Source organism: Apodemus sylvaticus, chromosome 2, assembly GCF_947179515.1.
Source record: "Apodemus sylvaticus chromosome 2, mApoSyl1.1, whole genome shotgun sequence".
Lineage (NCBI taxonomy): Eukaryota > Metazoa > Chordata > Mammalia > Rodentia > Muridae > Apodemus > Apodemus sylvaticus.
Window position 1 is genome coordinate 160,282,989 of NC_067473.1, and position 15,953 is coordinate 160,298,941.

At 47.4% G+C, this 15,953-nt stretch overlaps 1 protein-coding gene across 1 annotated transcript; it reads right to left on the reverse strand.

Annotated features, from left to right (window-relative positions):
- Positions 1–382: 382 nt before the first annotated feature.
- On the reverse strand, positions 383–12,359 carry C1s (complement C1s). The gene is made up of 12 exons (XM_052174814.1): positions 12,177–12,359; positions 11,213–11,338; positions 10,462–10,669; positions 9,990–10,167; positions 6,973–7,098; positions 5,928–6,127; positions 5,022–5,178; positions 4,141–4,256; positions 3,714–3,792; positions 3,094–3,222; positions 2,257–2,331; positions 383–1,491 (listed from the first exon to the last, which is right to left on the reverse strand). The coding sequence occupies exons 2-12, from the start codon at positions 11,233–11,235 to the stop codon at positions 695–697; spliced, it is 2,088 nt and encodes a 695-aa protein (XP_052030774.1). The 5' UTR covers positions 11,236–11,338; positions 12,177–12,359; the 3' UTR covers positions 383–694.
- Positions 12,360–15,953: the final 3,594 nt, after the last annotated feature.

Genomic DNA, 15,953 nt, shown 5'->3' on the forward strand with positions numbered 1-15,953 from the left:
GGAAGCATCTCTGAACCTTTGGCTGACACATTTTGTTACAGAGTTCAGTCCATTTTACCACCTAGCTGACAGACTAACCAAAACCACCAAGAAAAAGCAGACCAACAACGTTCAATTTCTCTTTTACTAAGTCGTTACATTATATGATACAAAGGAGGACTGCAAGAAAATTAATTTCTGGGAAACATATTGAAACAACTCACAGAGGAAAACTAAGGTAGTGGATTCTAACCTTCCAGTATTCAGTAAATCTCACTCAGAAAGAAAAATGGCTGTGTCCCCCGTGTGTACAGTGTTACTGGTGAGCTGTTGGTGCCTGAATTCCATGACGTGATGCCCTCAAATTTCCCCCTCCGTCTGGGGCAACCAAGCCAGCCAGAACCAGATTGGAAACATGCTTTATTATAAGTAAATAAGAAATTTCAAGCAGGTTAAATGAGGGGGAAATCGGATAAGATATCCCTGTGGAAACGCGCAAGACAGAGGGGCTTCCACCATGTTGTTAGCAATAGCAACTGAATAACCAACTCGGCTCAGTGGTCAACCCTGCCTCCACGCAGGCTTCTTGACAATCAAGTCGAGAGTTAACCATACTCCGGCATCTTCTCTCCATCATTGTGAAATAAGGGGACAGCTATACGGTCTGAGAAAAAATGAGCTTGCTGTGCCCTGGAAGGGTGTTGTCGCCTCCGGACTAGTCCTTCCTGGGTTCACTGTTCTCCTGCATAGTTCTCAGGATCCAGTCCACGTAGTTCCTCACTTTCGTATAGATCCCATAGGTCCCACACTTTTTCCCCCAAGACACCAGGCCAGCCACGTAGAATTTGGGGTCCTTGACATTGGGGACCGGCAGAGCAAAAGCACCCCCGCTGTCCCCCTCACAACTGTCAACACCCTTGTCGCCAGCACAGATCATGTTGTCAGTGAAAACATAGTCAGCTGGCCTTGCTTTGGGATTCTCCTCTTTTACCTGTTTGCACTTTTCTAAAGAGGTGACAGGTAACTTCGCCCCTCTGAGGTGGATAACATTGAATCTCGTTTCTGTCCGGCCCCACCCTGAGATCAGCCCCAGGTCACCCTTTGAGGGGTTGTACTCTGCAGAGGTGCCTGGCAGGCAGATGGGGGACACAGTGGGTCCCATTTTCACAGGGTCTTTCAGCCTCACCAGGGCAATGTCATTGTCAAAATCAGTCCGTGTGTTTAGATCATCTCCTAGCTTCCAGCCGGGGTGAATGATCACACGTTCGGTGGTGAGCCTCTGGGCATTTTGCAAGTTATCCATTCTCAAAGACGTGGACCCAACATACATCGATGGGTCAGAGTTTTCCTCCACAACGTGAGCGGCCGTCAGTACCCAGTACTCGTCAATTAGAGCCCCGCCAGCTCTGGGGTACTCAAAGAAGACTTGCCAGGGAAAACTTTGGATGTTTGCACGGTATCCTCCAAATATCCTCTGCTTTTCTTTAAAGGGTTCAGTGGGGACTCCACAGACTAGGAAGGAATAAGAACAAGATAGAGGGATGCAGGGAATGATGCTGGCCTCAAACATTCTACCCAACGGGTGGCAGCGTTCTCCAGCATGTCTTTATCAATTTCAGTCAACCACCTCCGTATCTGACATTTCCTAGTCTCACCTAAACACCTCCTTTGCCAATGCCAAGCAGACTTACGGAGGAGAATGGCTAAACAGGTTAAATGAAAGAATGAATCCAAATGAGCTAGTATTTTACAGTTCACAGCTTGATTCACAGTCCCTCTGAGGCAGACTTCATGCTTAGCCCACAAGGCCAAAAACCCAGTGAGAAGCCAATGCTGGGAAACTCTTCACCTCACACAGACAACAGCAGCAGGCTTTCGGCCTTCAACTACTACTTATCTAGTGTGTGTGGTACAGGGATGGGGAGACTCACTATGTAGTCCAGATTGGTCTCACAACTCACAATCCTTTCTCAGCATCCAGAGTGCTGGGACGACAAGTGTACACCCAGCTCTGTCAGTGTCGTTTGATCGGCACTTCCCTAATGACTCATATGACACCAACTGTTGATGCTGGCTGACTTTTCTATTTCCCTTCCAGTCAGCCTGAGCTGATGCCAGTGAAGGAATTCCGAAGTCCAGCGTTACCATCACTTCACTGTGCTGAGCTCTGGGAGACAGGGCTAAGCCCTTTCCGGGAAGGGTTATAGCTAATTCCATGCAGTACCTACTCGCTGCATGTATAGCTAGGGTTTCTACACACACCATAGCCCAGATTACCTGGAATACATTTTGGAAGCTCGATGCCCAGATGGTCATTCACCCAGCTCCCGTTAGCAGCGCAGTGATACTCCCCTGGAATGACACAAGGAACATCACATTCCGCACATCTCTCCTCCCTCCCCCGTTATTCAAAGCTCCAGCTCCCCTGGACACTGGACAGGGAAGCAGATCAAATGAGCTAGAAAAGAACCTTCAGCTAGGAATGAGGATGGCACTGGCCTGTAATCCCAACACCTAGGAGAAAGATCCAGGTCAGCCTTTGCTACATAGAAAAGGCCGCCCTAAACCATGTGAATCCATCTCAAAAAAGACTAGAGAGAGATGGAGGAGGGAGAAGGGAAGAAGAGGGAGAGGGAGATAGCCCAGGCTAACCTTGAACAATTCCTGCCCTACCTTTTAAGGACTAGGATTATGAATCCCCATCACCATGTCTGCCCTCCTGTGGATTGTATCTGAAATAACTGCTGTGGAGTCAGACAACCACATGAAATCAGTGTCATAAAGAAATCCCTTTTGCACTCTGACATTAAGCTAGAGGCTTCTGTGATTCCCCGTGAGTGATCCTGAGCACGGACCCCATCCCACAAGACAACTGTGTCCTTAGGCTAAGCCGAAAGAATATCAATGTCTTCTCTCTGTCTCTGTCTGTCTGTCTGTCTGTCTCTCTCTCTCTCTCTCTCTCTCTCTCTCTCACACACACACACACACACACACTTCTCTACAAACTCTCTCCAACAAAAGAGAGAGAGAGAGAGAAAGAGAGAGAGGAGAGTAGTAATCACCCTCGAATCCCCCACGCTACTTTCCTCTCTCTCCTCTAGCTGTAGAACCTACCGCCTTCTTCCTGTTCCATGTAGTAATATGGCTCCTCACACGTGTAGCGAATGACGGAGCCAAACACAGTGTCCTCTGGGTCTTCAACTTTACCGTTCTCAATGGGTTCTGGAACACCACAGTCCACAGCTACGAGAAGAAGCAGGGAATGGACAGTCACTCCCTCCCAGGAAGAGTTAGGGACCCATTCCATTGTCACCTCCCTTAGCCACATCCATAATCGCTGCCATGATGAATCCCTCAAAGACAGCCTTTTGGTGGCCAGCACCTTCTCTAAGTCAACTCTCCAGCCACAGAGACCTGCCAATGCTGGTGGCTCTTGAGAGGCCAGGAGGAGCCTAGTTCTCTAGTTGGCAGAGGCTCCTGTGTGAGCTCAGAATATGCTCCTTTGGAGCTATTGACAACATATCCCCTTGCCCCTTTCTTTAGAAGAAACATGGCAGTCTAATTGGCCTAGGACTAGGAGAGGGCTAGACAATCCTCTGTGACAAATGCCTTCAAAAAAACACAAGCCATTCTCTCACAAGCCTAAGGAAACCATGCATTTGAATTGTGATGTGCTGATTATTCTGTCCCCTTTGGGAGGGGAAAAAGGAGTTCCGCTTTGAAGAGACGCCTACGTTGACACTCTAGCCTGGAATTGCTCCACTGTCCGTTGCTTTGACACGTGGAATAGAATGATGTCAAGCCAACGCTTCCCTGGAGGAAAACAGACATCAACATTAATTTAAAAAATCATACAGAAAACCAAATCCAATAATGAAATTGAATCTCTGGCCTCAGATCAATGAGAAGTCCTTATCAAAAGAGACTTGGAACGTTTTTTAGAAGAATAACCCAAAGTACCCAAGGGCTGCAGTAAGAAGACAGCTCTATTCCAGCATTTCAACTTCCACAGGAAGGCTGAGTGCAGAGAGGACAAACTGGACCAGGAGCTCCAGACCTCACAGGAACAACTGACAACCTTAACCCATCCCACCATGGGAGGTGAGAACACAATACTGATCTAGAGCCTGAGATTAAAAAGATGCCTGAACGGTACTTTACCTCCACAACTTCAAATCCATCCACACATGTTATCTTCACCACATCTTTAAACACGTATTTCGCCTTTTCGGGCTCCCAAATAGAGTTGGCAGTGATTTCTTTGGGACAGGGGATGGCTTGGAGAGAACAGAAATGAGATTTTGCTAAATAGCTGGAAACTGTGTGCTATTTTACATAATTACCACCACCAACAACAACAACACCTCTTTTTTTGAGACAGGGTCTCTCTGTGTACCCTAGGGTAGATTGGAACTTGCTGTGTAGCCTAGGCTGGTCTGACTTGCAGTAATTCTCCTGCCTCTACTTCTTCAGTACTGGAATTATAGCTGTGTAATAGCGTCTTCAGACATTCTCACATTTTATGTGCATGGGGAGAGGGGCTAGTGTACCAGTGCACAGGCTGGAGAAGGACACTGGGTGCCTACGCTGGCAGTCTCTGCCTTACCCTGTCTTACAGGGTATCTCACTGCACCTGGAGCTTGCCATGTTAGCCTAGGCTAGCTGACCACAAGACCCTGTGATTTCCCTTTCTCTGCCCACCACTCCGAGACACAGGAGTTACAAACATACTTAGCTATGGCTAGAGTTTTGTTATAGAAACAAAGATCCAATCTCAGATCCTAATGCTTGCCCAGCACACGCTCTGACACACTGGACCTGTCTCCACACACTTTCCAAAATCTCCCGTTGTCCTCAGTTCTAAAGTCTAACATTCCAACCTGTAAAAGAATACAGTGCCACCCATTCGCTGCCCCTCCCCCTGTCTGCATTTTCAAGACTAGTTAAAAAATTATTAACCAAAGAACAGTCTGTCTGTTTTGAGTCTACATGTCCAAAGAATTTTATATCCCCAGTCAAAGAGGAGCTTTTAGGGTACTCACGATCTCCATGGTAACGAAGCTTCCAGCCTTTTTGTTGCCCCATCGTTAGGTCAGTTTGAAAGACAATATCAAGAGTGTTGCTCTGGGTTTTAATAGTTAGTGGTCCAGGGAACCCATTGCCACAGTAAGGACCAAACTGTTGGTTTTTTGCAGCAAACTGGAAGGAAACAATATTACAAAATCACAGGAGAGAAAAATTATAGGAAGGAATTAAAGGATGGGGTATGAAATGGGAGCCTGCTTAGTGGAACAGGAGAGAGAGAGAGAGAGAGAGAGAGAGAGAGAGAGAGAGAGAGAGAGAGAGAGAGAAGCATGAGTGGGAGTGGGAAGAAAGATCACAGCTACTTGGAAGACTGAGTCAGGAGGATTACAAATTAAAGCCAGCTTGAGCAATGTAATGAGACTCTGCACTGAAATAAGAAAATAGAAAGGGCTGGAAACATAACTCAGTGGTAGAGCACTTGCCTAGCATGCATGGGGCCAAAGGTTCAATTCCCAGTGCAGGAAGGAAGAAATAAAGGCCTGGAGGGAGGGAGAGGAGATAGAGATAGAGAGAGATCAAAAGGGGAAGGAGGACTCTGGAAGCTAACATCTGTAATTCTAGCACTCAAGAGGTTGGGATGGGAAGGTGGTTTTTTGTGGTTTTTTTTGTTTGTTTGTTTGTTTTGTTTTGTTTTGTTTTGTTTTGAGAGTTTTGAGGCCAGCCTGGGCTACATAGCAAAACCCAGGCTTAAGGAAGGAGCAGGATAAGGATGCAGGAGGCAGGGAACCAATGGGAAAACTAGTCTCTGAGATGTAGCTATGCAGTGGAGTGTTTGCCCAGAACCACAGAGAAGGCAGCTGCAAGAAACCTCAGCAATCTAAATGAGTTGGGGGTCGAAACCAAATTCATCCTCTACGACGCACGATTAAACTGTCATGGCAGTTCCCCTCCGAGTCAGCGGGTTCCACATCAAAATCTTCTCTCCGGATAGTCAGCACCACTCGGAAGCCCTCCTGCAGCCGAATCTGGTATTCACACCTTGAGTTCTCCGGGTATGAATTGGGATAATTGGGACTTGAGATCTCCCCAATCAGGGCAGTGAATACATTCCCACTACAGTTGACTGATAGGAGAGAAAAGGGGAAAGTACCAATCGGATACAGAGACAAGAAGGCCCCACCCTCTCTGTTCCTCGAGTCAAAACCTCAGAGTCCTCCGTTCAGACTAGCCCATGATTTGTTCCCAAATGAAGCCTCTGTGAAACAATTACCCACAATGCTATGGAGTAAGCTAGCCAATGTCTATGCGGAGTCTCTCTGTTTGCTATGGTTATATATGAAAGTTTCCATGTGGAACTTTCCATAGTTGTGAACAGCCTCGGGCAGTCTCTTCTGAGGCATCTATTCCTTTTTTCCAACTAACCAACTTTACCCTGAAGCCCCGTGTTGTGGTTTGGATCTTAAACATCTCCCAAAGTGACTTATACTAAGTGCTTGGTCACTGGCCTGTGACACTGTTAGGTGGATGATGAAATCTTCATCTAGTCTAATAGGTGGAGGCTAGGTCATTGCAGTATGACCTTGAAAAGGACATTGGTACCCCTGGCCTCCCTCTCTGTCTCCCCATTGCCCTGTGGTGATTAGCTTTGCCCTACCACCTGACTCCCTATGCTCCACCTCACCACAGACCCCAAAACCATGGATCCACCTACCAGACACTGAAATTGGCAGAACCATGAACCAATATAAACATTTTATCCTTTTAATTGTTTAAGTCAACTTTCACAGCAATCTAAAGCTAATGCACCTTATATCTTTGTCCCCTCCTGAGGCGCCCATTCCATTTGTGAATAGCTAAAAGCAGGCGCCATTTTGAAGGGAAAGCCTAATCAAAATTGGAAAGATAGACTAAGTCCTCAGTCCATCCTAAATCCTAGGGAACATGGAGATCTCTTGATGCTAAACTCACCTCCACAATTCCTCATGTCGTCGTGGAGGAAGTATTCTGGGGGACAGGAGCAAAAGTATCCACCAATGAAGTTATTGCAGAAGTGGCTGCAAGGAACATCTGTAAAATCTGTGCACTCATTTATGTCTGCAAAAAGCAGAGAAAATTCAAGGTCAGGAACAAAGACCTAGAAGGAAGAATGGTGTAAGCCAAATCTATAAGGATAAAACATAAAGAAACAAAAAACAAACAACAAAAAAAAGACGGAAAAGGCTTTTGAGAGTGCTTAAATACTCTCAAAGCCAGGCATAAATGGCTCATGCCAGTAATCCCAGTATTCAGGTGGATGGAGCAGAACTGACATGAGTTCAAGACCAGCCTGGGCTTCAATGCAAAACCCTTTCTCAAAAAAATAGGAAGGAAGAGAGAGAGACAGATTCAGAGACAGAGAGAGACAGACAAGAAAGACAGACAAAGACAGAGAGACAGAGGTGGGGGAAGGAAGAAGGGAAGGAGGAAGGGAGGGAGGAAGAGGAAGAGTCAGGGAAGAAGGAAGGAAGACTCTAAGGCCCCAAGAACATCATGAAAGAGGGGGCCAGGTACGAAAGGATGTTGGAGCTGGAGGAAGAGCCGGAGGTGTTCCAGGACGCCATCTTCCAGGCACGACAGGCCATGGTACTCCTAAGCTCACCACAGCTGTTATTGCCTGCACAAGACTGTGCCTGTCGGTGTCCTGTCATGGTGTGGGGAAGGACTCAGGAGGCCTCCACCCCTCCCTGAGGATCTATAGGCAACTAATTTATTTCTGGAGTAGGGAAATAAATTCATCTCCTTCAGTGGTGCATTCACAGGTAAGGTGCCCACATGCCTATAAATAACCCCTAGACAAGCTCTTACACAATCCTAATGAAATTCGTCAACATAAAAAAAAAAAGACAGAAAAACAAGACAGAAGAGAGGAAGAATTAGGAGGAGACAGGGGAGGGAACTGAGGACAAGCTTGGACAAATTCATCATGTATGAGTATGAAAATATCATAATGAAACCATTATTATGTATAGCTAAGGCATTTTAATAAAAGAAGTTGGAAGGGGCAGAGACACAACCCAGGGGCTAAGAGCGCTTGCTACTCTTCCAGAGGTCTAGGTTCGATTCCCAGCACCCACAAGGCAGCTCACAACTCTATAACTCCAGCCCAGTTCCAGGGAATCCAATGCCGTCTGTGGACCCTTCCGATACTCCACGTTTGTAACGCACACACATGCAAGCCAGCAAAACACCTATACACATGAAACCAATAAAATATTTTTTAAAAATGAATCTTAAAACACTTTAATTTTTAAATATTTATTCACTGTATTGATATTTTATACTACGAGCATGCCTGGTGCCCTTTGAGATCAGAAAAGGTTATTAAATGCTCTTGAATTGGAGTGACAATGTTGTGAGATGCCATGTGGATGCTAACAAACCTGGCCCTCCATGAGAACAGCAGGTTCCCTGAACTGCTGGGTCATCTCTCTCCAGACCCATGTTTTAAAATCTACAAATACAACGAGGACAGTCTCTCTCTCAATTACTTTTCCGATTCGGAGCTGTGTCCTGCCACTGTGCTGGAAGGGAGCGCCACCATGAGAAGCCCTGTGACTTTTCTTGCATACAAAATACACAACAACACCCTGCCTAGCTGGTACATGCTGTAACTCCAGCATTCAGAAGACTGAAGCAAGAGAATCAGGAGTTCAAGGCCAGCCTGGGCTACATAGAGACACTCTGTCTAGAAAAGAAAATAATCTGTGCCAGAGACACCACTGAAAGTAAAGATGGTGATGATGTCACCTGGGGGGAAATGTTAGGATGTACTTTATAGGATGTTGGTCTTTCTGTAAAACCGGATGGCATTTGGACTTTATGAGCAGTCCTAACTTCATTTTAACCTGGAGATGGACATAGAAGGACCTAGTACCACGTAGTCCTTCTTATACAATTCTAGGCAAATTATTAACGTTCTCAGTTTCCACTTTTCCTCTAGTCCTGAGGGTTTCAAGAGCCTTACAGACACAAAGGAAGCATTCTATCACTAAGCTGGAGCGATTATCTTTTAATACAGAATCTTGTGTAACCCAGGCTGCCCTTGAAGTCTTGATTCTCCTGCCTCTGCTTCCTTAGTACTGGAATTACAGGTGTGTGCACCATGCCAGCACTTCTAGCCCTCTTTTTCCCCTCCTTAATTTCTTTTTGAGACAGGATCTCTACCTATATACCCCTGACTGTCCCAGAACTTACTCTATAGACCAGGCTATCCTCAAACTCACAGAGATATGCCTGCCTCTGCCTCCTAAGTGCTGGGATTAAATGTGTATTTATTATTACTGTCCATGTATGTATGTGGGCATGATGGAGGCATGCCAGGGCACACACATGAAGGTCAGAGGACAAGCTAGCTTATTCCTTCTACCTTCTCATGGACCCTGAACTCTAATGGGTGGTTGCCTAGCAACCATTTCACTGACAGAACCATCTCAACCTCCCTCTTTTGCTTCTGATATGGACACAAGTTCTTACTAAGTTGCCCGTGTTGACCTTGAGTTCACAATTCTTCTGCCTCAGTCTTCAGAGTGTGTGAGATTACAGGCCTGCACCACCAAGACCAGATCCTTATCTTTATAGGAAGACCATGGTACCCACAGTGTAGGGTTGAGCTAGAGGTTGCATTCACGTAAGCAAGCCTTCTGGTAGAGCATCATTTCTCCATGGTTCTCATGCCCATTATCTGCTTTATCACTAACATGTGACAAAGTCACCCAAAGGCAATTCATAAGCAGACCCAAGACAAGTCAACATTTGTTAAAGACATAAGCAGCCCCGGGGGTGGTGGCACACACCTGGAGACTTGGAGTGACCATCCAGGGCTGCATAGCGAGACCACGACTGAAAGTGAGAGAGAACCGAATCCTCACCTGATTCATTGTGTGGTACTTTACCTGCCTCTGGTCTTTTAGTTGGACCCAGATGTCACGTGCAGAGGGAAGCCTTACCTCTGGCTGTGTAATACGCTGCAAAGCCAGTAAACCGTTCTTCGTTGGAGAAGTCCGACTTAAAGACCACCTGGAGTTTATTGTATGGGAATTGAAACTCTTCTATGATGGGGGAGTTGGGGCTCTTGCTGGTCCTCTGGCCACAGAGTCGCTCTTCCTCCATGCCTCCTGAGATTATCTAAGAGAAGAAGCAAATGTAAAACTAAGAATGGGCAAAGAGAACAGAACCTTTACTCCCGATCTCCACGTCTGTCTGTCTGTCTGTCCTGTCCGTCTCCCCCATCCCCACTTCATGTGGCCCCCAGTGCTGGGGATCAAACTCAGGGACTTGTCCTTCCCTGGCAAGCATCCTGCCACTGAGCCACGCCTCCATCCCTTAGGACAGCTTGACAACACACAGCCCCCGGCCCAAATGCACTCATTCGTCCATCCCTCCCCACCTCCCATCTCTCCGTCCTGTGCGCGGACATACCTGCACTGAGTCGTACGCACAGTTCTCCGACAGCTCTATGTCCAGGTGGGTGAAGTAAAGGTGAATCCCAAACCCCTCTGGGACTTCTATGTCCCAAGTTTTCATGACCTCATTGGGGTACGCCTGGGGATAATTAGGGGACAGGATCTCCCCATACTTGGTGGGCTCGGCCGAAAGTGAGGCCAAAAGAGAAAACAAGACAAAGCACCTGGAAGGAAAAAGAAAATCACAGAGAGTCAGGGAAGCCAGGAACCGACGGCTTCATGCAGGGCTCTGTTAGGCAGCTAACACGCCGTGGAATAGACAAAGCTTGGAATAAATATATAAAAAAATGAGAAATCAATGTTCAGATCTGAGCTCTTCCTGGAGAAAATGAGAACCCACATACAACAGGCCTGTGTCTATGCCCAGCACTCTGGAGACAGAGGAAGGAGAGTGAGCGTCACGACAGTTTGGGCTGCCTAGCGAGACCCTGTGTCAAAACTGTGAAAGAGAAGGCTAGAGAGATGGCTCAGCGGTTCAGAGCACTGACTGCTCTTCTAAAGGTCCTGAGTTCAAATCCCAGCATCCACATGGTGGCTCACAAAAATCTGACGCCCTCTTCTGGAGTTTCTGAAGACAGCTACAGTGTACTTACATATAATAAATAAATAAATAAACCCTATTTAAAAAAAAAAACTGAAAGAGAGAGAGAAGGTAGCGTTGGAGTTTTGGAGTTCATGCACGTTTCTGTAGATATCTGATCACTTACCACATCTCTGGCGATTTGCCCATGGCTCTCTGGCTCTCTAACTTTGGAGGCAAAGGTCCACCGGCCTGGCTGTCTTTATGTGACAAATGCAGGCTCCTGCTTTGGTAGTGAGGGGCTCAGTGTCACCTTTGCAAGAATACCACAGAGATAGATTCCTCTCAGGAATGGTCATCACATGATACCTGGCCTCTCACTTCCTCCCCCGGTGAGATTTCAACTAACTTACCAGCCCAGCCCTGAGTTACCCTGGCCCGAGCCAACTTCCAGTTTTTCTGCAAACGAGTGAGGAGTTTCTCCCTGTCTTTTGTGCCCTCCCCCACCCACTCCTGGTCCCTTGCATCGGTCTCTACTTGTTCCCACGCAGGCCCAAGCATCGAGCATCGAGCATCCTGGCCGCCCGCTTGAGACTGACGCCAGCCTCCTTCGGACCCATCCCCTCCCATTCGAGCCCTTTGACGCGCTATTGCAGGTGCTTCTGCTGGTGGTACAGTGGCCGCTGACGGAGGAAGGAGTTTCCTTCAGTAGGGACAGGAAGGGACCTTGGGAGAAGCTAATCAGAAAGAAAGCCTGCCCCTGCCGCGACAGGATGCACAGACTGATGGAAAAAGGGAAAGTTAACTGAGAAAGGTCAGGACACGCGGATATTCCTTCCTTTTCTTTTCTGGAGTTGGTTTGTTTTGCCCTTTGCTTTAAAAAGCAAGGTATCTTCCCATAGTTCCCAGAAAAGTCTTTCACAAATTGCCTTTACCCCTGAAACGTTGCTATGTGAAAGGATGAGGCTGGGGTGGGCTGGGGGGGGGGGGGGCGTGCAGCATATTAGAACCCGTGTCTATATTCTGTCTTTGCTCTGAGCTCCTTCCAACCCTCCATCTTTGCTCCAAACCCTACTCTACAGGGTTCCCTGTCTTTCCCTGTTCCTCCATCAAAGTTTCGCTCTTTAAGGCATGCTCTTTAAAGTTGTTACCTTCAGGAGCTGATGGGAACAAGTGGGTCAGCCTCCTCTCCTGCCTCTGGTCATGCTGTGAAGCCCCTGCGGCTCCAGAGGGAGTCAGCCTCTGCAGGAACCTCCGCCCGACCTCCCTGTTCTGTCTGCTCTAAAGATTCCCTGCCGGAGTGTGTTGTGCATGTCCGAAATTCCCTGTTGCAAACAGAGGGGGGCTGGGAGACCACAACCTAGTTAAGGGCAATCGGTCTTGATCTTAGAGCGCCCTCTGCTCTTAAAACGAGAACTGCATCAGCTTCGCTGGGCGGAGAGATCCCGAGAAAAGAGGGGAATGGGGGAATTTTGAGATTGCCTAATTCTCTCTTTGAGCCAAAGGGTGTGTTTCAGAGCTTTCGGGGAAGTCAGGTGGCTTATTTTTAAAGGAGGGAGGGGTTAATGGGGGAAAACTAAACTCAGAAAGTCCAACCCTCTATCTGTGTGAGTCACAAATAAGTGGGAGAGAGTCGTTGTCTGAAGGCTATAGGAGGCAAGATGGCTCAACTCAGAACGGTTCCTACCTCCAGGCAGAGAGACTGGATCCGCATCATAGGAGAAACATCAGCTCTTGCAAGCTGTCTTCTGCGACAATGTAAATGCAATTCTTTTCCTTAATTAAAGAATAAATGCAACTCATTCTGCCTTTGAATGCCTGTGCATTAAACCACAAATTTAGTGGTTGGGCGACAACTTACACCTAGACTGCAGAGGTCACGTGCTCTCGTGTTCTCTTCGTCCCAAAAGTCCCATCTCAAGGCTGGGCAAGATGGCCAATACCCGTAATTCCAGAAGAAGAGTTTAGCCTGGGCTACCTAGAGAGCATCAGGTCAGCTAGTTCTGTATAATATATTTGTTTCTTGTTTAATTTGATCACAGATGTGATCTCAGTACTTAGGAAGTAAAGCCAGGAACTACAGAAGTTCAAGGCCTGTCTTTCCTTATACAGTCAGTTGGAGGTCAGCCTGGGCTACCCGAGATTCAAAAAGGCTTGCCTAACTTTGTTTCTCCATTTCTAATAAATTTGCCCTCAAGCATCATTCTAAGTCCATTTCTAACTTATTTATTAACAAGGATATGAGAAGGCTGGAGAGATGGCTCAGTGGTAAGAGCACTGACTGCTCTTCCAGCAGTCCTGAGTTCAGTTCTCAGCAACCACATGGTGGTTCACAGCCATCTGTAATGGAATCTGATGTCCTCTTCTGGTGTGTCTGAAGATAGCTACAGTGTACTTACATGAAACAAATAAATAAATCTTAAAACACACACACACACACACACACACACACACACGGATATGAAAAGATGGCTCCAAGGTTAAGAGAACGGGCTGTTCTTCCAGAGGACCCAGGTTCAATTCCCAGCACCCACACGGTAGCTCACAACCTTCAGTGTAATTCTTACTCTAGAGGACCTGACCTCTATGGCCACCAGGCACGCATGTGGTGTGAATACATATATGCAGGCAACACGTTCATACACATAAAATGAAGTAAGTAGATCTAAAAGGAAGTTTTTGAATAGCAATGAACCGTGCTCCTCCTCTTCTTCCTCCTCCCTCTCTTATTCTTCTTCCTTGCAAGTGGCTCTCACTGTGTACCCCTGGCTGACCTGGAACTTTCTGTGTAGTCCAGAGTAACCTTGAACTCACAGAGAATGCCTGTCTCTGCCTCCCAAGTGCTGTGTGCCACCACACCAGGCTACAGAACATGCTTTTAAGGTCTAAGCCTATATGACCTTAAACACGGCCTCATTCCTCCCCCAGGTGTATCTCTGGGAACCTCAAAAGCAACACCAAACTTTTGTTTACAGGAATAATACCCCTAGGGCTGGAGAGATTGCTCAGTGGTTACGACCAATGACTGTTCTTCCTGAGGACCCGAGTTCAGATCCCAGCACAAACAGTTTTACAACCTCCTGTTAACTCCCAGTTCAGGGGATCTAACGCCTTCCTCTGGTCTCCAAGGGCTCCCTCATACACATGGTACACATAAACTCACACATGGACACACATAACACTAATAAGTAAATTAAGCAGCTTTATAAAGAATAGTTTAAGCACATGTTGACTCCCACCACTTGAGAGGCAGGCAGACCTCTCTCTAGGAGTCTGGGGCCAGTCTGGATTAAAAGCAGAAGGTTTGGGCAGCGGTGGCTCATGCCTTTGATCCCAGTGCTTAGGAAGCAGAGACAGGTGGATCTCTCTGAATTTGAGGCCAGCCTGATCTACAGAGTGAGTTCTAAGACAGCCAAGGCTAAACAGAGAAACCCTGTCTCAACACACACACACACAGAGAGGGGGGGAGGGGAGGGGAGGGGAGGGGAGGGGAGGGGAGGGGAGGAGAGGAGAGGAGAGGAGAGGAGAGGAGAGGAGAGGAGAGGAGAGGAGAGGAGAGAGAATACTTTAGTTCCATCCAGAAATGGGGTTATCTTCCCCCCATTAGCACACTGTCCTTTGGCTACCGGACATATTCCTTAAAAGAAAGGTATCCCTGTGCAGAAACAAGGATGTGTCTGTATCTCTAAACCTGCCGCAGGCCTGCAGTAGGGCCCACTCCAGCCAGCTCCCAGTGTGGGACAGGTCAGGGCTCATGGGCCTGGGAAAGCCCAAGAGTGAAGAGCAGGGATGTCCTGCCTGCGTGCCAGGCCATCGATGGCCAAGAACGGGGACCAAGCTGCAGATGAGAGCTCCCGTGGTGAGGACCACCCTGGGGGAGATGGCATGTTAGAAGTGGAGACTCTCTGGCAGATCACAGGGACAGCAATGACTGTTTCAACTGTGAGGCCTTCCTAAGCCTCTGAGCTCCACAGGTGGGCCCTTCTGTCACCCACCACTGCTGCCACCACCCACTGTGCCCTCTCTCTGAGAGCTGGGAGAACAGGGAGGCCGGTTTCCCTGTCCAGTCTCTGGGGGAGAGCCACGGCTTGCACTTTCATTTTCCCATCACAAATGCAATGGAGTGGAATCCTCGCTGCCCCCGCCCCCGTCTCCACCCCACCCCCAAGCTGGAACGAGGCAGCCATCTAGTGTTGAAAATTAAAAATATGGCTTTTTAAAAAATGTTTAGGGGTGGAGAGAAGATGGCTCATCGGTTAAGAACACTAACTGCTCTTCCGAAGGTCCTGAGTTCAAATCCCAGCAACCACATGGTGGCTCACAACCATCTGTAATGAGATCTGATGCCTTCTTCTGGTGTGTCTGAAGACAGCTACAGTGTACACATATAAATAAACAAATCTTTTTTTTTTTTTCCGAGACAGGGTTCCTCTGTGTAGCCCTGGCTGTCCTGGAACTCACTTGTAGACCAGGCTGGCCTCAAACTCAGAAATCCGCCTGCCTCTGCCTCCCAGAGTGCTGGGATTACAGGCGTGCGCCACCACCGCCCGGCAAATAAACAAATCTTTAAAAACAGTTTTAAAAGCACCTTAATTACCCTTGCATCTCTTGTAACCTAGGATTTCCCCATACTGGCCCTAACCCTATCCAGTGCTGGGAACTGCTCTGTGACCTCATCTGGGGTCCTCATCCACCAAAACCAGTACATACAGCTTCCACAGGCACTCAAGAGTGTCTCCTCTTTGAGAAGCCCACACCCTCACTCTCGGTACATCTTATTTTCTTCCTCACTGACTCTTGTACTTAAAAATATACGTTTAAAAACTTTTTTTTTGCTGTTTTTATTTGTTCGTTTGTTTCTTGTTCGGTTGTTTGGGGTTTTTTTTTTTTCAAGACAAGATTTCTCTGTGTAGCCCTGGCTACCCTTG